Source organism: Taudactylus pleione, unplaced genomic scaffold (assembly GCF_031769625.1).
Source record: "Taudactylus pleione unplaced genomic scaffold, aTauple2 ptg000212l, whole genome shotgun sequence".
NCBI classification, from domain to species: Eukaryota; Metazoa; Chordata; class Amphibia; order Anura; family Myobatrachidae; genus Taudactylus; species Taudactylus pleione.
The window spans coordinates 1,145,795-1,170,141 of NW_028284614.1; the positions used below are offsets into that span (position 1 = coordinate 1,145,795).

Sequence of the window (24,347 nt, forward strand, 5' to 3'; positions counted from 1 at the left end):
CAATTCCATCTTGCACCTCTTTTTTTTCTTTGCATTATGTACAGTTTGGGGCATAGTTTTTCAAACTGCCATCCTGTCTGCCACTGCAGTTTCACGCCTAGATGGGTCACGTGTTTGTGCCGCCCACTCGTGTCGCTTAGCATAGTCATCCAGCTACCTCGGTGCAACCTTTTGGACATAAAAACACTATTGTGAGGTGTGAGGTGTTCAGAATAGACTGGAAATGAGTGGAAATTAAGGTTATTGAGGTTAATAATAGCATAGGAGCAGAAAAACCTACAAATTCTGTGATTTTAGCTGTTTTTATGCTTTTTTTCAAAAAAATACAGATCCAAAACACAAAACCCAGAACCCAAAACACGGAAGGGTTGTTTTGGCAAAACCAATCCAGATCCAAAACACGAAGAAAGATCCAGATCCAAAACCAAAACACAAAACACGAAAAGTGGCCGGTGCACACTCCTAATATATATATATAATTATATATATATATATATATATATATATAACACATATTCCAGGCGGCACTCACATGTAATCCAAATATAAGCTTCGGTGCCTCCTGATGACGATGGAATAAAAAATCTATCGAAACATTGGAATAAATACTGGCTTCTTAGTGACTTAATCTGATCCGAGTGCCACCGACAGTGGTGACTACATATATATATATATACATATATATGTGTGTGTGTGTGTGTGTGTGTGTGTGTGTGTGTGTGTGTGTTTATGTGCATGTGTCCTATGTAATATATATGTGTGTGTGTGTGTGTGTCGTACACTGTGGAGGGCTTGACGTCTGGCTGTATGTGAGTCACAGAAGGAGTCTCCGGAAATACTGGGCAGCGACAGACCTTGCAGTCACCCCTGTACTGTACCTACTGGCATCACTAACAGAGGGGGAAGCATGGAGGGCACACACTCACACATTTCTGTGTGAATTCAATTGTAGTGTTGGAGTTAAATTAGAATTCAGACCAAGAGTTTGTATACATAGGTGCACCCAAATAGGAAATATAGAGATTGGAATAATCTATGTGATCATCAAACTAAAAAAAATAAAGGGGCGGTGCCAGGATAGAAAAGAGGGGGAGCCAGGGTCATTCTCATTAACCCCCCCCCTAAATGAAAAGTCTAGATCCGCCATTGGAGCCGATTGGCTGGGACTTTATCTCTGGTCACTTTATCGCCATCCAAGGATTAGTAAATAGACCCCTTAATCATTTATTACCTCCCCCCAGAGAATTTCTTGCAGTTGTCACCAACAAAAGACTTTATTCATATTTTAGAACTGTACATAAAATACCTGCTAGGAGGAGGATAAGACACACTGCAAAGATATCAGGGTACTCCGAGAGTCCTGGCACGTCCATGGGCATTGTGTTTCTGAAAAAAGTTCCAATTTCCTTTCCCACCAGCTCATCAAAAGTAGCGCTCCATGCCCGGGCAACACTGGAAGTGCCTACAAGACAACAAGTAGTAGTAGCTAGGAGTTATGGCAACGATGGTCTCTGTATAGGTGACTCTGTGCTCTGTTTAAGCAGCCTTAAATCAAGTTCTACCCCCATGAAATGACGGCATATTCCAGCGCTAGGAAACCTGTGGCTGTCCGGCTGTTGTGGAACATCAAGTTCAAGAGACATATTCAATTGGGTGCGAGAATAACAAAAATCCCACCCCTGCGGGGTTTTGCCTGCCGGTGCAGGATTTTTGCTATTCAATTAGGAGCGGGGTTTTTGACTTTTTACGCACCGGGAGGGTTTTTTTTGCGCATCTCCAGAACACAACCAATTTTTCCTAAAATCCCCAAAGTTAGGAAAAAAGGTTGGGAAATGCTCTGGGACCCCAACGGCAAACATCCTAATGACTAATTAAGCAATTGGAAGTTTACAATTGGCTTAATTAGTCAGCAAAACTCACCTTCTGAAGCGGTGTCTTCTGCATCCAATGTCGGGACCCGGTCTCCTGCAGCAGCGGCGAGTATGTGAGTGTGTGTGAGTGTGTATGAGTGAGTGTGCGTGCACGAGTGTATGTGTGTGACCCCCGGTGCATGTGTGCCCCCCCCAAGTTCAGTGTGCCACCCGGAATGGGCGCTGGGAGAACTACATCTCCCAGCAGCCCTTGTCCCTCCCACCAGCCCCTGGAGCCTCCCACCAGCCCCTGGTACTCCCAGCAGCCCCCTCTCTAGTGAGAAGATAGAGGGGAGTCCACCAGAGACCCCCGGGCAGGTAAGTGCATAACTTTTATTTTATTTTTTTATGCAGTGCAGGGGTTTTCGGAGCTGAAAACACTGCAACCACTTTTTTTATTGGATACTGCAGGTATTGGGAGCGTGCATACCTGTGGTAATCCAAAATTGGGCGCGAGGTTTTTTCCGCGCTGAACTTCGCGTCCAACTGAATATGGCCCCAAGTATGCTAGTTCTAGTTCCACAACAGCCCTAGCATGCCAGAACCAAAATATACTGAAATAACTGGACAAGAAGGGAGATTTAACAAACCTTTGAGAGAAAGTGTAGAAGTTGCCCATAGCAACCAATCAGCTTTGAGGTAGTCAGGGGCGTATCTTCCTATTGGCCAGGATGGCCCTTGCCAGGAGCGCCGGCCGAGGGGTGTACCGTTGCCACCCGCAGTCAGTTCTGTCCCTGCTGTCCACCCCAGTGATTTCCCAGCTGCTCGGCGCTTAGTATACACATGCACACTGAGTCTGTCACAATCACTACAGAGTGACAGGCTCAGTCTGTATCTGGCAGTGCTAGGCGACCACGTAACCCCTTAGTGATATGTGACATCACACACCGTGCGTGCTTTGATAGAGAGAACACACGCCTAATGGCAGCACCTAGATGCCCTTCACAGCAGGGGTCAGGGTGCGGTCAGGGCACGCGCTGCACTGCTGACTCCGTCGGCCGGGGTCTGCGAGGGTGAGGACTGAGCAGGCAGGAGGAGTGTACAGCAGCATGAGGACTCGGCCCGGGGAAGTTGGGATCTGTCTGTGATGGGGAAATGGGTGCTGGCTGAGGAAGGTGATGTGGCTGTGGGCTGAGGTAGGTGATGGGGCTGGCTGAGGAAGGTGATAGGGGCTGGATGAGCAAGGTGATGTGGGCTGAGGAAGGTGATGTGGGCTGAGGATGGTGATGTGGGCGGAGGATGGTGATGTCGGCTGAGGATGGTGATGGGGCTGAGGATGGTGATGGGGGCTGAGGATGGTGATGGGAGCTAAGGATGGTGATGGGGCTGAGGAAGGTGATGTGGGCTGAGGATGGTGATGGGGCTGAGGATGGTGATGGGGCTGATGATGATTGGAGGGGGGCGCCAGTTCCTTCGTTTGCAAGGGGTGCTCGGACCCCTAGATACACCACTGGAGGTAGTAGAAGTATATTCTATAAAACAATAGCCCCGCCATCACCCACTCTTATTCTTTGGGCCATACCATCCTCCTGTCCCCTGGGTCTGCGGGAGATGATGAAGTGGACCACTCAGGGGGGCGGGGTGTGTGCAGCTGTGCATGGGTTGGAGAGGAATGGGACACGGATGGCAGGGGCTTTCCAACACACTCTGGCTGGGTGAGGCTGATGTAAGCGCTAAGAGAACGACGGTGGTGAGCTGAGGTGACCCTGGAGAGGAGGTGATTATTGTTCAGTTTCTTTCACTCCTATCCAGCCCGCTTATTCCCACCACTATTCCCATCCTGCTCCCTGCTTTCCATTATTACTCCTATCCCATCTCCCTGCTTTCCACTATTTCTCCCATCCTGCTCCCTGCTTTCCACTATTACTCCTATCCTGCCCCCTGCTTGCCACTATTACTCCCATCCTGCCCCCTGCTTTCCACTGTTACTCCTATCCTGCCCCCTGCTTTCCACTATTACTCCTATCCTGCCCCTGCTTTCCACTATTACTCCTATCCTGCCCCCTGCTTTCCACTATTACTCCTATCCAGCCCCCTGCTTTCCACTATTACTCCTATCCTGCCCCTGCTTTCCACTATTACTCCTATCCTGCCCCCTGCTTTCCACTATTACTCCTATCCTGCCCCTGCTTTCCACTATTACGCCTATCCTGCCCCCTGCTTTCCACTATTACTCCTATCCTGCCCCCTGCTTTCCACTATTACTCCTTTCCTGCCCCCTGCTTTCCACTATTACTCCTATCCTGTCCCTGCTTTCCACTATTACTCCTATCCTGTCCCCTGCTTTCCACTATTACTCCTATCCTGTCCCCTGCTTTCCACTATTACTCCTATCCTGCCCCTTGCTTTACACTATTACTCTTATCCTGCCCCCTGTTCAGAACTACTACTTCCAGCCTGCCCCACACTATTATTACTCCAAGCCTGCACCTGCTCTGCCATATGCTACTCTCATCCTGCCCTCAGATCCATACTACTACTACTCCCATTCAGACCCCTGCTTCCCACTACTACTATTCTTATTCTGCCCCATGCGTCCCACTACTATTACTACTCCCATCCTGCTTCCCACTACTGCTACTCCTGTCCCGACCCCAGCGGTGGTGGAGTTTATGAAGTTTGTGCTCCAAGTGCTAGTTCTGGTGGTTATGTATACTGCACACCCTATTTTTTTTTTCTTGCGGAGGGCAATGTGTTTTAATACTGTATTTTTCCTGTAGAGGACCAATGTGTTTTCTTTCCTGTAGAGGACCAATGTGTTTTTTTTTCTTGTGGGGTCCAGTGTGTTTGTACTTTTACCTGTGGGGGCCAATGTATTTCTTTTCTGTAGGGGCAAATGTATTTGTTTTTCTTTGTTTGGTGTGTTTTATTTTTTTCCTTTCGAAGCTAATCTGTTTTTATTTTTTCATGTGGGGGCTAATGTTTTTTTTTTTTCTGTCAGGTGTCATTGTGTGTATTTTTTTTACTGTGGGGGCCAATGTATTTTTATTATTTTCCTGTGGGGTCCAATGTATTTTATTTTTTCCTGTGGGGGCCAATGTGTTTTTATTATTTTCCTGTGGGGACCAATGTGTTTTTATTATTTTCCTGTGTGGGCCAATGTTTTTTTTACTATTTTCCTGTGGGGGCCATGGTGTTTTTATTATTTTCCTGTGTGGGCCAATGTGGTTTTATTATTTTCCTGTGTGGGCCAATGTGTTTTATTTTTTCCTGTGGGGGCCAATGTGTTTTTATTATTTTCCTGTGGGGACCAATGTGTTTTATTTTTTCCTGTGGGGGCTAATGTGTTTTTATTATTTTCCTGTGTGGGCCAATGTGTTTTATTTTTTCCTGTGGGGGCTAATGTGTTTTTATTATTTTCCTGTGGGGACCAATGTGTTTTATTTTTTCCTGTGGGGGCTAATGTGTTTTTATTATTTCCTGTGGGGACCAATGTGTTTTATTTTTTTCCTGTGGGGGCTAATGTGTTTTTATTATTTTCCTGTGGGGACCAATGTGTTTTATTTTTTCCTGTGGGGGCTAATGTGTTTTTATTATTTCCTGTAGAGGACCAATGTGTTTTTTTTTCTTGTGGGGTCCAGTGTGTTTGTACTTTTACCTGTGGGGGCCAATGTATTTCTTTTCTGTAGGGGCAAATGTATTTGTTTTTCTTTGTTTGGTGTGTTTTATTTTTTTCCTTTCGAAGCTAATCTGTTTTTATTTTTTCATGTGGGGGCTAATGTTTTTTTTTTTTCTGTCAGGTGTCATTGTGTGTATTTTTTTTACTGTGGGGGCCAATGTATTTTTATTATTTTCCTGTGGGGTCCAATGTATTTTATTTTTTCCTGTGGGGGCCAATGTGTTTTTATTATTTTCCTGTGGGGACCAATGTGTTTTTATTATTTTCCTGTGTGGGCCAATGTTTTTTTTACTATTTTCCTGTGGGGGCCATGGTGTTTTTATTATTTTCCTGTGTGGGCCAATGTGGTTTTATTATTTTCCTGTGTGGGCCAATGTGTTTTATTTTTTCCTGTGGGGGCCAATGTGTTTTTATTATTTTCCTGTGGGGACCAATGTGTTTTATTTTTTCCTGTGGGGGCTAATGTGTTTTTATTATTTTCCTGTGTGGGCCAATGTGTTTTATTTTTTCCTGTGGGGGCTAATGTGTTTTTATTATTTTCCTGTGGGGACCAATGTGTTTTATTTTTTCCTGTGGGGGCTAATGTGTTTTTATTATTTCCTGTGGGGACCAATGTGTTTTATTTTTTTCCTGTGGGGGCTAATGTGTTTTTATTATTTTCCTGTGTGGGCCAATGTGTTTTATTTTTTTCTTGTGCATTGTTTTTAATATACACATGTGTCTGAGCTGCAGTGCGGATTCAGACACATGCACCAAGTAGTGTATTACAAATGTGTTGGGTGTTCCCAGGCGGTTACAGGGGGTTGGCTATAGGGACGCTGGATTGCTCACATTGTAGGCTATACTTACATGGATGATCTGCACCTAGCATAGGTAGGGCTGTTGAAAGTTCCAATGGTGCGACCGGAGTCTTCGGAGTCTATTCACTAATCCATGGAGAGAGATATATGGAGAATGATAAGTCTCAGCCAATCAGCTCCTAACTGTAATTTTTCAAACACAGCCTGTAAACTGACAGTTAGGAGCTGATTGGCTGGGACTTATCTTTCTCCATTTTATCTCTCTCCATGGATTATTGAATAGACCCCTTAGACACTGAAAGCGGGCGTCTCAGTCCTTGCATATTTGGACTGTACACCAGGGATTGACATTGTAGTGGTATTAGCTTAAAGTCACAGACGAAACTGTAGCAAATTACACAAGGACGGCTGCAACTGTGCCCAACTCAGAATCAGGCCCTATGAGAAGGGATCCCGCCCCCTCGACAGACCCCACCCCCATTAGAGCTGCTTCCATAAATTTCCCAGGCTGTTTTTCCATCATAATCCGCCCGTGGATATATAGAAGAAGGGAAATCCGCACAGAAAACTTGTGTATAAGAATCATGTATAATGGGAGAAAATTAGCCTTCTTTCTCTCCCATTATATGTACATAAAATGATAGGTGCAAGCTGATTTATTAATATGGGCAACTTCTACACACTTTAGGTTTGATACATCTAATGCTGCCCATCCACTAGCAGACATGAAAACGACTGCACGATTACGACATTGTAATCGTGCAGTCCTTTGTCAGTCTGTGATGAGCCTGCACTGAATGAGCAGTCGTTTAGTACAGGCTCATCCATCATCTGCAGGTCGTCAGGTTGACTAGCATGTTTGCACGATGATAGATGTCTAAACGACCAGCGGGCACGTGCATCGCTGGTCATTTTTGACATTTTTGCAAACGATTTGCAAACGATTTATGAACGATTGAACGATTACTATATCGTTATCGTTCAATCATTCATTTAAATCGTCTAGTGGATGGGCAGCTTAACCCTAGCATTTTGCTAAGCAGAAAAAGTTATATTGTACATTGCAAAACTAGGAAACTGCAGAAAATGTGTTCTCTCTATACCTCCGCACCTTACGGAATTGATTGTGGATATACTAAAGGTTATGGAAGATTGGAAAGATAAATTCCTCCTAGTGTATTATAAAACCTGAGATAAGTAATGATCTCAACACATACACTAGTTTTTTTGTTTGTTTGTTTTTTTAGGATAAGTAACTTTCTATTGGCTGTCTCATACAGCTGTCATAATAATGACATCACAAATGATTATATGCACCTGACTCCAGAATTCTGCTAAGTGTTGGCAAGCCTGCTTTAATGGTTGAAATTGTACATTTGGGATATACGAAAACAAGTAATAATGTGAATTGGGGGGAAAAAAAAAAAAAAAAGAGACCCACAGTGAAATCAGGACAACATGTGCAGGGGTAGGAAAGTGATGTATGTGTTTGTTTGGTGAGTGCTTGGTGACAGTGTATTCCTTGCCTATTATGTAGGAAAGCATCAGGTTCCACCCAGTGACGAAGGCCCAGAACTCCCCAACAGTTACATAGCTGTATAAGTAGGCGGAGCCTGTCAGTGGGACCCGGGCCCCGAACTCAGCATAGCACAGCCCAGCGAGCATAGAGGCCAGAGCGGCGATCAGGAAGGATAAGATGATGCTTGGGCCGGAGACCACCTTAGCCACCTCTCCTGCCAGTACATACACTCCAGCCCCTAGGGTGCTTCCTACACCCAGTGCCACCAGGTCCAGTAACGACAAACAGCGGCACAGCCCAGATCCCACTGTTCCCTCTAAAGACACTTTCTTTGTTCTGGTCAGACTTTGGTAGAAGCGGTGTAGGACTTCATAGGACGGCATCTGAAAGGAACAACAAATATTGCACATGGTCAATAAGGATTATTGTTTTTTTTTTTAGTTTTTTGATTAAAATTATATTACCTGCATCTTACTCCCATATTGACTTTGTGTTGACTGATAAATGGCCTCTGCATGCTATGTCTCACGTTTCTAACCTCCCTACAGTATATCCTGATCAGACCATACACCATTGCTTTGGACTTATTTCCCAATAATTCAACCCTTATGCCGCGTATCCAATACACGACAGTGTAAAGACTGAACGATAACGATATCGTTATCATTCAGTCGTTTACAAACTGCACAGTGCCCACACTGAACGATATATCGTTCAGTGCAGGTACCCACCCTCATCCCCGTACATGGCCAACCTGCCGATATCGTGGCGATGAGCGATGTCGGCAACGACCAGCGTGAACGCGCATTGCTGGTCGTTGATGACACTTTGCTGCCCGATCTGTGCACGATTAATGAACGACTGATCGATAACGATGTCGTTATCATTCAGTCGTCCATTAATATTGTGTAGTGGATACGCGGCTTTAGGCCTTGGTGTTTACAAGAATATATTTTATTGGAAGATAAGGGGAAACAGATTATGCAGGATGCATTGAGCACCTACTGTATCTAGCAACTAACGATCCTTCTGATAACTCTATTACAGTGGTTCTCAAACTCGGTCCTCAGGACCCCACACAGTTCACGTTTTCCAGGTCACCCAGCAGGTGCACAGGTGTGTTCATTACTCACTGACACATTTTAAAAGAACGACAGGTGGATATAATTATTTAATTTGTGATTCTGTGAGTTGATCTGGAAAACACGCACTCTGTGGGGTCCTGAGGACCGAGTTTGAGAACCTGTGCTCTATTACAAACCACTGGTGTGCCCTAAAGGCAGTGATGTGCGGAGCTGCTATTCAAGCAGCCGCTAGGATTAGGAAAACCAATTACGAGATCCAATTGACGTACGAGACTCAAATGTGGTGAAGCTCGAAGCCCAGCATAAAAAGAATCCTAATGATAAATCACTCCAGGTAGGCTTAACTGTGGCCAGAAGGAAATTAAATGTTCTGTCCCTACTCCATGTCCAGTGGGCTATAGCTAAATTAAACCAAAAATTGTACACCCTTGGTAATAGGGCAGGTAAACTCCTAGCACATAAATTGAGAGGGAAGAATGCAAAGGACAGAATTAAGTACCTACTAGCCTCAGATAGATCGCCGATTACTAATACTAAGGGGGAGATGTATTAACGGCGACATCGCCGCTGCGGTACATCCCCCCCAACTTCGCGTACATACCGCGGTTCATTACCGCGGTATGTACCAAGGATTTCGCAAAGGACAGCTCTCTCGATGAGAGCTGTCCTTTGCGATGCTGCAGGGCAGAGGGACTTCCGGGTTGAACACCCAGAAGTTCTTCGGCGCATGCGCAGAAGGCCGCGGGCCGCAGGGGCTCATGGGAGGGATCCGATCGGATCCCTCCCAGCCCCGAGCGTCGCGCTAAGAAGCCCATAGGCTTCTATTGGGTAACGCCACCTGAAGGTGGCGTTACCTAGCGACGCGAAGCGCTGCATTCTGCTGCTTAATACATACGGGGAATGCGGTAAAACCCCTGAAAACTGCATTTTCGGGGGTTTTACTGCATTTTGCCGTTAATACATCTCCCCCTATGTATATTGCACAACACTATCTTGTTCATTATGAGGGGCTCTATAACCTCAACAGCGACCTCTCTACTCCTCAACTTATTGAGAACTCCATTAACGCCTTCCTAGATTCCATTACCTTATCCTCCCTTGCCCGTGACGAGGCTGATGCCTTATGCTCCCAGTAGAACTCTGCTGAAATCCAGGGTGCCATTAAAACTCATAAAAAGAGACAAAGCCACAGGGCCTGACGGATTTATTAACTGTCTCTACATGACCTTCCAATATCTTCTCACCCTTAGTTCATCTTCATAATCATACCGCTACTAACTCATTTTCCAAAGAAATGTCAGAAGCCCAAATCAGTACCATTCTCAAGCCTGGCAAGGATCAAATATTATGCCAGAATTATAGACCTATTGCTCTTCTAAACACTGATGTCAATTTATATGCCAAATTATTGGTGAATAGACTAAATCTAATCCTCTACCGCTTGATATCTCATGACCAGGTTGGATTTATTTTGGGTAGACAAGCCCCCGATAACACTAGACGTGTATTTTTAATCCTGTTCCTATGGCCCTACTCTCTTCTCTAGATGCAGAGAAGGCCTTTGGCAGACTGTACTGGCTATGTATGTACAAGGTCCTTGCTAGGTTTGGTTTCACTGGCCAGTTCATTTAAGCAATACTTTCCTTGTATTGTAACCGTTCTGTCCATATTTTTAGTAACGGGTTTTTGTCTAGAAATGTTTACATATCTAATGGTGCTCGTCATGGATATCCGCAATACCCATTAATATTTGCCCTAGCAATAGAACCATTGGCAGAAAAGATTAGATTCTCCTCTTTACTTACCGCCCCCTACATCATAAGGTTTGCCTGTTTGCCGATGACGTACTTCTGTTCGTCATGAACCCTTAGTCCTCTTTACTGGTTCATAACAATATTTTAGATTAATATTCTGTGTTCTCTTACTATAAACTAAACACTTCTAAAACTGAAGTTTCGGCTTATGGTGTTGAGCAGCTTGCCTCACTCACAATCCCGGGACCCGTACACTTGGCAAACAGTCAGTCTGAAGTATTTAGGCATATAAATCCCAGCCTCCCTACAAGATACTATAGACTGTAATTACTATACAATTCTTCACCATTTTTCCCGTCTCAATAAATCATGGATGAATTATGAAGTCTCTTGGTTAGGACGCATTTCATCAGTCAAAATGATGTTACTCCCAAAATCTTATACCTCTTTAGAGCTATTACCTTTATAATTCCCAATTTTATGGAACTGTTTCAAACTTTGAAATAAGCGGCCTAGATTATCCAGATCTCAACTTTTCCACTCCAAGCCTAATGGTGGCCTGGCAGCCCCGCATTTAGAAATCGTAATCGTATCAACAGGCCTGCCTCTTAATTCAATTACAAGATTGATTCTCCACCTCCTCACCTAAACCTTGGGTGAATATTGAGAGATCTACCTGTAAATCTTTCCCCTGGCAGGATTTCTTATGGACTGAGGCCCTGATTCAGAGCCGGACGCTCTGACAGAGCGTTCGCTCTGAATCAGGGCCGTCCCTCTGAAATTAAGAGCAGCCTCCTGGCTGCTCGCATAGCTGTGGGTTACCACCCACAGCTATAGCGAGCGGCCAAAATGATGGTCGCGATGGTCAAGACCATCGCGACCATCGGGCTTGCGACAAGACCCTTGCGGTAGGGTCTCGTGGCCGCAAGCCCTGGAGTGCTTTTGGCTCTATCAGAGCCAAAAGCACTCCTACTGACATCACTAGTGGGAACGCCTCCATCTGGGCAGCCACGCCCCCCGGCACGCCCACCAAAGGGGGCGTGCTGTCACTCACCATCGACAGCATGCCCCCTTTGGTGCGAGACCCATAACGACGGCTTGGCCGTCGTTATTCGGGTCTCGCGCATGCGACCGACGGAGCCGCCTCCGTCGTACGCATGTGCACTTGGCCAACATCGACCCGCTTGCGAGCGCTCAGTGCTCGCGAGTGGGTCTGAATTAGGCCCTGAGTCAGCGCATAGATCCCATTTGTCCCCTACTAGCCTCCGTAGCGTAACAAACTCCCTTGAAACGTGGAATAATTTAATAAGATTATTTGCAGATTTAAACATTTAATATTTATTAAATATTTCCAATTTAGCAGTTTCGAAATTGATTCCTGACCTGGATCTAGGAAAATGGTGCACCCAAGGCTTCCTGACAATATGACAATTCTAGCTGTAAATTTCTCCTTCAGCTCCAGGAACAATTTTCTATCCATACCCATAAATATTTACTTATCCGTCACTGGACTGTCTCTCTAACACGGTCAATTTACAACCCTTACCTTCATCTCCCCTTTATATAATGTCTACATTTTCCTCTGTGTGCTCTAGAGGTGGAATCTCATTGTGGTATAGACCACTTCTTTGCTCCTTAGAAGAAACTAAACTAGCCGTTCAGACCAATCAGAAGAGATCTACATATCTCATTGATTAGTGATGATTAGGAATTGCTGTCTAATGCCGCATATCCACTTGCCGATTAAAATGAACGATTGAACAATAACTATATCGTTATCGGTCAATCGCTCATTAATCGGGCATGACAATGTCGAAAACGACCAGCGATGCTCCCACTGGTCGTTTTCTACATCAATCATCGCCTGAACATGCTGGTCAATCTGCCAATAATGACAGATTGACCATGTTCAGGGATGAGGGAGGGTGCCTACACTGAACGACATATCGTTCAGTGTAGGCACTGCAGGGGCAGAGTAACGACTGTACGATTACAATGTTGTAATCGTATTGTCGTTACACTATCTGCTAGTGGATACGCACCTTAATAATGTATTTAAACTAAAGATGAGCGAGTTCGGATTAGTTCGGATTTTCCCACCAAGTTTGGATTTTTCCCGCCAAAAATCGGGTCTAAGAAAGAGGCAAAACGTCATTTTTCATGGACAAACATCTTGGACTTTTGTCCAGGAATGATGATGTTTGTCCATGAAAGATGACGATTTGCCTCTTTCTGAGACCCGATCTTTGGCGGGAAAAATCTGAAATTGGCGGGAAAATCCGAACTAATCTGAACCTGCTCATCTCTATTTTAAACTGTCTATATGTATCAATCACTCTGAAATGCTGTTTAAGGTTATCCATAGAATTTATTTTACTCTGTCCCACTTCCTCTTAATTATGCTGGAGAAATTGTGGTATTGTGGGCTCGTTGATACATACTTTTTGGGCATGCCCAGTAATCCAGCCTTTTTGAATGGATCTCTCAGGTTACGGCTGAATCTTTGCCCCTCCTCCCTTCTGCATCACTTCCCTCCTTCCATCTCGTACTATACTAAATACGTTCTTGGCCACATCCTAATCGAGACAAGAGCGGCAATAGCCCAATGTTGGCTGAGACCTGATCCATCGTCAATCAATCGTCTCTAATATCCAACGTAGCTATAATATGGAAACTCTGGGTTTTAAATATTCCACACAAACCTCTTTCCCTTTTCTAAAATGGAGCCATTGGTATGATTACTATGTTACTCATTGTACCACATCATTGTACACTGTATTAAATACACTAGTACCACGGCAAGTAGTTTGTAGATTGTTCCTTTTTTTATTAACTACAGTAACACTTTACTGTCTGCGCTGCTTGGCACTCATGCCGATGAGAGATGTGTGCTGAGGAGGCAGGGCCCCTAAGCCCTCAAGTCCCAAACAAATGGCACCCACTACAGTTACGCCTCTGAGCACAATATACAGTACTTTTCTACTCTGTCCCCAGGCTGGATTTGGGACCACAAGGTCCTGGTGCTGAAAATTATCGAGTCACTTTTGTGAGGAGAAGCTGTAACCAGTGCTGTGTGGGTGTGACCAGTGCTATGTGGGTGTGGCCAGTGCCATCTGGGCATGTACACCCCCCTACTCTATCTGCCCCAATATCTTCATAAATACGAAAAAGTGGAACATTTCCATAATTTTGTGAGGAAAATAGAAATACACTTTGAAAACTTATGATTTATGGCCGGACATGTGACCAGCTGGCAGCCTGTCATCATCATGCTGACATGCTGATGGGCTTATTGTTATGTGGATGCTGGGAGCTGTAGTCTCTTCCACCCCATTCCCAATCTGGCCCTGTCCATCCCTGCTTTGTAGGGGGGCTGCACAGCATTTTCCTCCAAGTGAAAGGACTTTGCTTTTACTAGTACTTAGGAAGTTCCGGTAACTAGCGGCCATTTTACACTTTCAGTGGGAAACTTTTTGCACCTGTCAGGTGTGTTCTTTTGCTGAAAGTGTATTTCTATTTTCTATGTTCTCTTCAAACAACAGAATAAAACATTGAAATACACAATAGTGACTGACAAGTGATGAAGGCAGTCCCACATTTTTTCAGGCTAATTAGGATCGGATGAATTAGACTTGAAAAGCCCTATTCGGCGAAAAAGTTTCGCCTATTACTGCTTTTCACCTGTTCGGAACTCATCTCCAAATTCAGGACCTCATTCAGAGTCGGTCGTTGCGGCCGCACGGTCGTACGCCACCGATGTTTGCTAAACTGCGCATGCGTAAAATTCGCAATGCGCATGCGCAAACTAGCTATTACGATCAGAAATTGCTCTCTCCTTCAACTTGGCCAGGTCGTTAGTTTGAGTGACAGGATGAGGCGTTTGTGGGTGGTAACAGGGGAAGGTGCTTGTGAACGGGGGAGTGGAGATCCGAACGCAGGCGTGCCTGACTATGCAAACGGCGTTTTATGGGAGTGCATAATTAACAAAGTAGTGTCGTAGCACACGTGACATGGGAGGTTTTTACACTGACTTGATCGTAGTGCTTAAGAGAGGGTATGGTCAACCTTAAGGTCTACGACCAGCTCCGATGGTTCCCGATGGTCTCGAATAATCCTTATATGCCCGGAGATGACGTGTAATGGGCACGAGAAGGGGGCGTATTTTTAGACTTACAGCCGCATCCTCCCCTCGCTCGTCCAGCTAACGATCCCATCTTAACGACGCAACTTTCGAGCGCTTCATTTGCATATCCGGCCCCTTTTACCTTACGACCATGCGGCCGCAATGACCGACTCTGAATGAGGTCCTCAATTCCAGGGAGATTTCGCCTAAGCGGAAACTCAATGTATTGTAATAGGCGAAAAAGTTTCTTCAATGGATAACAGGTGAAAAAAAGTGAAAAATCTTTATTCAGGGGTGGGGAACGTGGGGAAATGACTCAGAACCCTTGGGACAGCACCCCCAAAGGACAAATATGCAAAAAAAAAGAAAATAGACATGTCATATTTGGGGTGAAAAAGTAAAAAGTTGGGGCACAAGAATAAAAACTAGCGAAATAAGCTTCTTGGGGAACTGCAGGATGGGTCAGGTGTTTTTGGGATTGCAGGTGCATGTGTTTTTGGGATTGCAGGTGCATGTAGCAGGTGGATTTTTCAAGTTTTTTTTAAAACTTCACTTTAGAGACATAAAATATGCTAGCACCAATTTTCATGTACCCCAAATTTGACTGGATTAGTTATTTTCACCAAAAAATACTACTTTATGCCATTTTTCACCACTTTAACAAAGATGCTAATAGCAAGCTAATTACACAACTTAAGTACCCAAAATAGTTTTATTAGGGCTATTAGTACACATGATTCCCTATGTTAGTGCATGTTTTTCTGGGGTACAGACTGATTTCCCCAATTCTTTCAGTACTTTCCGCCTGTTCTGCATTTGCCGCTTTCCGTTTTCGTATGTTTTGGAATTGAATAGGCCGAAAAGCGGGGACGCACATGCAAGGATTTTGCCTCTGAAACAGGCGAATGAGGCGGAAAGTCGGACAGGCGAAAATTTTCCGACTTTTCGCCTCTAATTGAACGAGCCTGTATTAATCAGCATTTCAGGAGAAAAACTGAAAAGAAAAAAGTTGATGTTGAGAAGGGGTCCAATAGTTGTAATAATATAAAATGTCACTTTGTAGTCCTGACTATCTTCACCATGCACAATTCCAGACAACCCCACAATCCTGCACAGGTATCCACAGATTGAGCTTTACAGGGGCAGCTCCAGATACCGGTTGTGGGCACCAGTCAATGCACTAGGTGAACAACTCACCGCGTTTCCGCAAATATATGTTCAGAGCTTTTGCACTGTTATGAATAACTGTCCTAACAAAGCAGCTGCACAGTCTGCCACATAAAGGAACAACTGGCAGTGTTCTGCTGCTCTTGTAGGATCAGCCCTGCACTGGTAACCAAGGAACGCAGCTCACATCAAGCAGTGATTAACGGCTGTGTTATGTGCTGCACTGGATTAGAATACTAACTAAAAGGCTCTGACCATTGATTAAAAAGAAAAAAAACTTGAAACATACATCTTGCAGACAAAATAATGTTGCATTAGTTTCAGCACTGTGATACAATAATAGAACACTCTAAGAGGATTCCAATATTACTTTCGTGTTCATTTGAACTCTACAATAGGTTAAGCTTATGTTGGTGATTACAAACATAGGGCCTAATTCAGCTGAACGCAGATTCCCGATGTTCGGGAATCTGTGCCGGTGCCAGACCCGTTCTGTGCATGTGCAGAACGGGTCTGCGAGGCCGCACGCAAACTGGCAGCAGACTGTCAGTGATTGACAGTCTGCTGCCGTTTGGGGGTGGGGAGGGGGCGTGATGGCCTACGTTTCCCGAAACGGAGGCGTGTAGCCAGGGGCGTTTTAAGAGAGGAGGGGGCCTGTGTGCAGCCTCCGTTTGGGCCCCCTCCTCTCTGACGGCGGCTCAGCGGCACTGAGCACTGTAGATTCTGGCTTCATGCCAGAATCTACAGCGCATGCCCGGGTCTCCAGGAAAATGGCCCCCGCGTCTACTTTTCCGGGGACATCTTTTCTGCGCATGCGTAGATCACTGGAAAAATGGCCGCCGCCATATTCCCAGTCAGTGTTTGCTGCTCTACAGTGCTGTTCAGGTGCTGCGGAGCAGCACTTCAGGAATCGGCGGAGAGGTAAGTATAATTACCTATGGGTGCCCCGCACACCCTGCACCCATTATAGATACGCCCCTGCGTGTAGCCCCTGTTGGGGGGGGGTGAAGAGGCCAGGATCTCCGTCGGCTGACAGAGATTCCCTGGCCTCTTCCTCGCAGCTGCGACGGCTGGCTGCGGGACCCCATGGGTTACCTTAGCCGGCCGAAGGTCCGCAGAGTTTCCGATGCTGCATTGGACAACGCAGCTCGGATACATAATGCAGCAGGAGGCGGGATGCATTACCGTATCAGCACAGACGGAATAGCTAAGCTGCCTGCGAGCTGCTTAGCTCTTCCGTCTGAAGCTGAATCAGTCCTATAGGTTCTAGGTATTTACCTTATATTTAATGAGTTCAAGAATCCAATAGGGGAGCCGTGAGAGTGTAAAGAAGCAGGACACGTATACTTTTATATGAATTAATAAAATGTAATCCATTGCAAAAACAAGCACAGCAGGTCCCTACGTGGGGGTTGTTTACTTGTTTGGTGGATGTGCAAATGGCTGGTGGGTGTTGCATATAGTGATTACACCATCACTAAGGTTGAAAAATGCACAAATCCATCAGGTTTAACATTTTCTGAATACCGAATGTATTGATGCAAAGGGAGACTAAATAATTAGCCCAACAGAACAGAAAGATGACAATTTAACTGCACAGGTGGGAAAAAACAGCAACTAGTGAGCATGTGGGTCTTTTACTAGCATGGTTACTCTACTAAAAGCATGTACACCAGTATGGTGATGGCACTTATAGGTCAAATACCCACTTCCACTTGCAGTAACGTGCGACAGCACCTTATGCACAGTCTGCTCTAATCACTCATATATGCTTTACGTAAATGCAATGGGGTCCAGTCCAGGGAGTGTACTCTATAGATAGCCACCCAATCCCAGGTGTAAGTGCTGTTTACACAGCGCATGGCAAATGCAACCACATATAAGTTAACTGATGTTTTCTGATTCCCAATGGGTAATTACCACACTAAGGACCTGATTCAGACCTGCTCGCTAGATGCGGCCGCTCGCTCCCAGTGTATGGAAATTTTGCTAAGTGACGTCAAGGCAGCCGGTCGCTCGGCAAGGCATAAGCACGCCCACTATGTCTTGGCGAGCGATCACTCTGTGTTTACAACCACCCACTAGCCTGTCTTTAGCCGCCCACTAGCGTACATCATCTCCAGGAAGTATATTGAACCATCGGTACATCGGGTTACATCGGATCTGACCGCAGCGCTTACGGTTGACTGTGCCCTACCGCAAGCACTGTGAGCACTTCAGTGTATTTTTCAACCAGGTGACGTGTACTATGACGCTGCCTGCTAATTATGCATGCCCCAGAAACGGCGTGAAAACACTCTGGCATGCCTGCGTCCGCTGCTCCACTCCCCCGTTACTACTGCCCTGCCCCTGTTACCACCCACAAACGGCCTCTCCTGTCACTCATTCCACTGGGCTGTCTTTGCAGGGCGAGCCAGCAAAATCCGATCGCTCGTACTAGTTTGCGCACGCGCACTGCGAACTACACACATGCGCACATTAGCGAACATCGTCTGCAACGAGCGGCAGCTTACTAGCGAGCGGGTCTGAATCAGGCCCTAAGGGCGGGATGTGCTATGATGGAAATGCAGTCAAACCTCTTAAATTGCCTGTTTTCAGAGGTTTGACCACATTTCTCATATGCACCAAGTATCAGAGAGCAAAGCTTTCTGGAGCTTGGACCCGATCTATAGATGGCATTACCTAATAGAAGCAGAGAGACTCCCATGTCATAAACCCACAAGTCCCCGCATTAAAGGACAGCTCTTATCGGGAGAGCTATCCTTTGCTTAAATGATCATGAATATGGTGTAACTAAACTCAGGTAGGCATGCGATCATTGGCGGGATACATTACATAGAAAATGCAATGCTTGATGCATTCCATCCTAATTCTGCTTACTACTTATTATACTTACAGATGTGTAATCATTTACCTACTTTTTTTTGCACTACTGTATGTGCTGCTAGACGCTTGGTGTGACTTAGAGCTGCGTCAGATATCCAGTCTTGTCCTTTTGCAGCTTTTTCGCGCCGCAGCTGCACACCAATAGACTTGCAGTGCACTAGGAACTTAGGGCCTGATTCAGCAGTGCTGATCACAGATTCCCGATTATCATGAATCTGTGCGTGCACAGGACCCATTCTGCTAGTGTGCATAGTCGCACGCAGCCGCTTCGATGCCTCTGCCTGACTGGCAGACAGAGGCATTTAGGAAGAGGCGTGGGGGCGGGGTAGGCCGGCAGTCCCGGAAACGGGGGCGTGTCCGTCCCATTTTCTGGGAGTGGCAAGGCCAGGGACTGCATCGACCGACACAGTTTCCGGACCTCGCAAGCTCTAGGGCCTGCGTACAGCTTTGCAATTGCAATCCTTGCTGAATCACCCCCTTAGTATTTGCACTTATCTTGCAATCATGGCAGTGTAGGTTTGCACAATGCTGCACAGCAGGATGAGCCGTAACTAGGGGTGTGCGGCCAGTGCCGCCACACAGCATACAGGGCTCTGTAGACGGCACCGTCACTGCCTCTTGGCCCTTGCTTTTGGCTAGCAGGGTGGCACCCTGCAGCCAGTAACGCTTGGGCAGTGCCGCCTGTAAACTCCTTTGCATGCTACATGTATACAGCTGCACAGAGGCCCTGATGCAGAGCCGGACGCTCTGACAGAGCGCTCTCTCTGAATCAGGGCCAGGCTATTTTTTTTTTTGAGCGGCCTGCTGGCCGCTTGCATAGCTGTGGGTAACCACCAACAGCTATAGCGAGCGGCCAGGTTGATGGTCATCGGGCTTGCGACGAGACCCTTGTGGTAGGGTCTCACGGCCACAAGCCCCAGAGAGATTTCGGCTCTAACAGAGCCGGAATCTCTCCACTGTAATCACTCGTGATGTCAGTGGGGCCGCCCCCAAATGGTAGGCGTTCTCATGAGAACGCCTCCATTTGGGCAGCCACCCCCCGGCCTGCCCACCAAAGGGGGCGAGCTGTCACTCAACATCGACAGCTCGCCCCCTTTGTTGCGAGACCTGGAGCGACGGAGTGCCCGGCGCTATCCAGGTCTCGCGCATGTGAACGATGGAGCCGGCTCCATCGTGCGCATGCGCTCTGGGCCACCGGGTCTGAATCAGGCCCAGAGTGCCTTGTATACGCTCCGTGCACTGTGCGCTTCTGGGTGCTGGCTGGCCCCGCCCCCTATGTGCAACGTCATTACATCATGCTTAAGGGGGCGGCACTTGGCACATTAAAGCCCTGTTACAGCTCTGCAAAGCGCAGTACAGTCATAACAGTCGCCGGTCTCTTGCCTTTTTTCTCACATTAGCGTCCTTGTTGTATGGGGCCCTTAATATGCAAATTAAGTAAACGATTGCACGGAAAAGACGCATGGCAATGCTTAGTAGCATTATTCATGGCACGCTAAATGGGGCTATATGGCGTGATATGAGGATAGGTGTATGTGGGCACAGCTGTACATATGCCCTTTCTTGTATAAATGTCAAACAAACCTTTTTTTACTTTTGAAGTGTATGTATAGTTCACATACTAGCAATAATAATAGTAATAATAATAATAGTAATAAAAGAATAAACACAAATGGCTGAAATGGTGGCAATGACTTTAAGTCACATTTATTAATTAAAAGTTATTTAACTGATGCAATTTATTGTGTGAGTAAATATGTTCCAGTATCTGCTGTATACCGCTATCAGACCCTGCTTTGTTTTCCTTTGCATTGTTCCATTCCATCAATACCATCTTAATAAAAATAAAATATGCCTCTTGTAATAGCAATCAATAACCCCCTAGGACTGCTTAATACCATGTATTCTGTTGTAATGAAGGGAAATATTTTAAAAATTCACCTGTTGTACGGTCAGTGCAACAACACTAAACTTAACTACAAACATACAGGGGGAGATGTATCAAACCTCAGTGAAAGATAAAGTGAAGAGGTTGACCCTATCCACCAATCAGCTTCTAATTGTCATTTATTTATGACAGTCTATAATATGACAGAAGCTGATTAAATGTTATAGGCACCTTCTCTACTTTATCTCTCTTTAAGGTTTGATACATCTCCCCCACAGTATGTCAACCTATATTGTAGCGTCAATAGCTTTTTACATCAATGACGAATTTAAAGGGTTCAACAATATTTTAGTCAATTCATGAGCGATTAATATCATTCCAAATACTGAGATTTTTGGGGTTTTTATCTTACCTTAAAACTGATTTCTCAGTCGAACAACCTGACAATTCCTATAAAATGACTGTATAGATGTACGCCCGGGTCCGTCTCGGTCAGGAAAGTATTTCTAAATTAATTCTGAAATCCTTCAACCCTGCTTTTTAAGCCTGACTCGCTCATTTGTAATACCTTAACCCTCACCGTACTGCACCAACAGCCAGCATTATGGAATTGTTAAGTAATCTATAAAGTTATTATATAATAATATGGCCGGTAGTCTTTTGACAAGTCCCCCTGTTCCTGTCATGCCGGCTGGATAGCAGATGGTGTCTCCCTGAATACCACTGCCGGAAGCAAGGGGTTAAACCAGAGCCAGCCCAGCGTAATACTAAAGAACTATTCAAACTTTGCCATGAACTGTATTTCTCAAATCTCATAATCTCCTTTCTTTAAGAATGTTCTCCAGGTCTCGCCTCCGCCACTAATAAGCAGCAATGGTCAGCAAAGTGTTGGCTTGGACTCTTTTGTTACAGTTTATGAGGGGGCAGAAGATTTTCCTCGGTAGAAAAAAAAAATTAAAGAAACAGAGATTAAAAACGTCTGACTTATTTAAGTGAATTAATCAGAAGTTACAGAATTTATATTTCCCACACAACACTGGTTACTGTTCCACTTCATGCCCTATAAGAGGTATACACGTGGGCATGCTCAATAGCTATAGTGGCATATAGTGAAGGCAATTTAAAAACAACAGCAACAAAAAAACTATAGGTCCCATTTATCAACGATACACAACCCCTTTAACACTCGCTAAAGGGTTTATGCCATGCTTTCAATATTTAACGAACAGATTACAGCTGTTTGTCACTGCATCGTTCTCATTTTTAGATGGCAAGAGCGATGCGGTCCCTGTTGCCGGCAACGGGGACCCAGCAGCAGCCTTTCCGGCTTCAGCTAAGCCTTCCAGGCACTGAAGACCCCCGGCGTCTTAGGTGAGTTGCTCATTTTGAGACAGCATAGGCATGCTCAGAGGTTCAATGTGCGACCAATGTTTCCGCTTATGTACACAGATACTGGCAGATGTGAGACGCCAGAGGTGGACGTCTGTGTACACAAGATGGCGGCTGAGTCATCAGCATATTTTTACAAGTCCGCTGCATATGGGATCGTATCAGCATTTGGCATTGCATGTATCTCTGAATCAGGCCTATACTGCAAAATAACTGTTAGATATTGCATAGCTGATCAATCTTAATTTATTTACCATATAAGTGAAGTGACACATGACCGGGGCAGCCATTTTCAGGGGGCAGTGATTTAGTGTAAGTGTGATTTATTGTTTTCTTCTCATTTTTGCTTGTGCTTTGTAGTTAACTCTATCGTTATCTGTAAGAAATTATAATATGTGAAAAAGGGGTCTAGTCATCATCACTTAATTTATAAAAAAGCAGGTGAAAAATAACAGGTACACCTACTTTTGCATAATTTAAGTGTCAGACTCAATCATCATTCATGTAACACAGGGGATATCACAGATATCTCCTGATTACAAATGTGCTTCCATAATTTCCACAATACCTTTTTTTTTTTTGGAACTTGATTGAGAAACTGTACGCCATCCTGAGATGGCATACAGCCCCTGGTAATCTTCACAGGCTGCTGTTTACATGTCAGCCTGTGAAGATTACATGTCAGCCCAGCCATTGCAGCCAGCAGAAGGATCTGTTAAGAGAGAGGGAGGGGCAGACGCAGTGAGGAAATCCTTATGGACACCTCACCTGTAGGGGGAGTATTAACAGCAGATTTTCAGAAGTGATACTTTGGTGACGGAGCTTAAAATATAATTATCACTATTGATAATTATGTCATCATGAATAGGCTCCTATGTGTTAATACAATAGTTTGAGCATGCTACAATTAACACATGAGGCCTAATAAATATATATTCCTGCCTGGTACTTATATCAACAGACCACTTCATGATATGACTAGGGAGACACTTACCTGGCCACAGGACTTTCAGCAGTTTCACAGTGTATCCATAACCTACACTGACCTCTCCACCGGTGCCGCTGCAATCACCAACAAAGTTGCTCATGCACCAGCGGGAGAGATGGGACCTGCACGGAGACTGCACACGGGCCCCCTCCTCTATTCGACCGCCCCTGCATGTCAGCATGCACAGCAAATCAGTGAAGGCTAATCACTGATGGACTGGAGCAGGACTAAACAGCAGAACAATTCCCACAGCTTGTCAGAGGAACACAGTCAGCAATTATAATCTATAATATACTGTTTGTAGCAGGGGCAGGAGGTAAATGACTTACCTTACTTATGGAGCCTTGTGAGAATTAGTCTGCGTAGACCAGCAGCAGTAACGATATAAGGAGGTGAGGAGTGGTCCAGAGTGGGGCACAGCAGAGACCCCCCAGGCACATGGAAATAGTGGTACTTTCTCAGAATTGGTGTTTCTATTCAACTCTGTATCCCCCACCTACCAGTGCCCTCCGTGAGCCCCTGCGGTCAGCTCCAACAAGGGGATCTGTCCAGAAAAACTTTTTTTCCCACAACACTTTCCAAACTCTACACAAGGAACAGAGAGTAATGTGCAGTCTGGGAGGGGATGTGGCCATGAATAACATTTGTAAAGAGCCCATCCTGAAAAAAAAACATTTCTATCACATCATCATCATCCTCATCATTCCTTCACTTACACGTTGCCGAAAAAAAAAATGAGGACTTTTATTTTAGTTACTTGTTTGGATTTTGGATGCCCCAAGTTGCACAGAGAATCAACCTCGGAGCCTTGTCACTTCCATATTATTTGTCAGGTTCTGTCTTGTTTGGGCTCAGGACTGGGACCACTGGGCAAGACTGGTTGGGGGTGCTAAAGTGTACAATGTTATGGAGTCATATGATGCTTTTTCTCATACAGGCCGGGATGTATGAAATGGAAAAACCCTGTTTTTTGGGGGGTTTTACCGCATTTGCCATATGTATTATTGGGTGGCCGCGGGGGCTCTGATGCATAACGCCAGCTTTTGCTGGCGTTACCCTATAGAAGCCTACGAGCTTCTACCGCATCGTGCTGGTAGGAGGGATCTGATCCCTCCCAGCATGCCCCGCTGCCGACGCGTCACTTTGCGCATGCGCAGATGGAATCGGTATGATATCCCGGCTGCCGCATGGCCGGGAGTTCGAATCCCGGCAGCGGCAG

General features: G+C 45.4%; 1 protein-coding gene across 4 annotated transcripts in view; it reads right to left on the reverse strand.

Annotated features, from left to right (window-relative positions):
- Positions 1–23,489, reverse strand: part of LOC148517666 (cationic amino acid transporter 2-like) — a 57,589-nt gene extending 34,100 nt beyond the window's left edge. For 3 of the 4 annotated variants that reach the window (XM_088478340.1, XM_088478341.1, XM_088478338.1), the window contains exons 1-3: positions 21,164–21,243; positions 7,856–8,231; positions 1,307–1,462 (exon numbers count right to left, since the gene is read on the reverse strand). In XM_088478340.1, coding sequence (XP_088334466.1) covers positions 1,307–1,462; positions 7,856–8,231 — 532 coding nt within the window. In that variant the 5' untranslated portion in view covers positions 21,164–21,243. Of the gene's footprint in view, positions 1–1,306; positions 1,463–7,855; positions 8,232–21,163; positions 21,244–23,457 lie in introns of those variants that run through there. The other variant, XM_088478339.1, reaches the window with a different exon arrangement.
- Between the last annotated feature and the right edge of the window lie 858 nt (positions 23,490–24,347).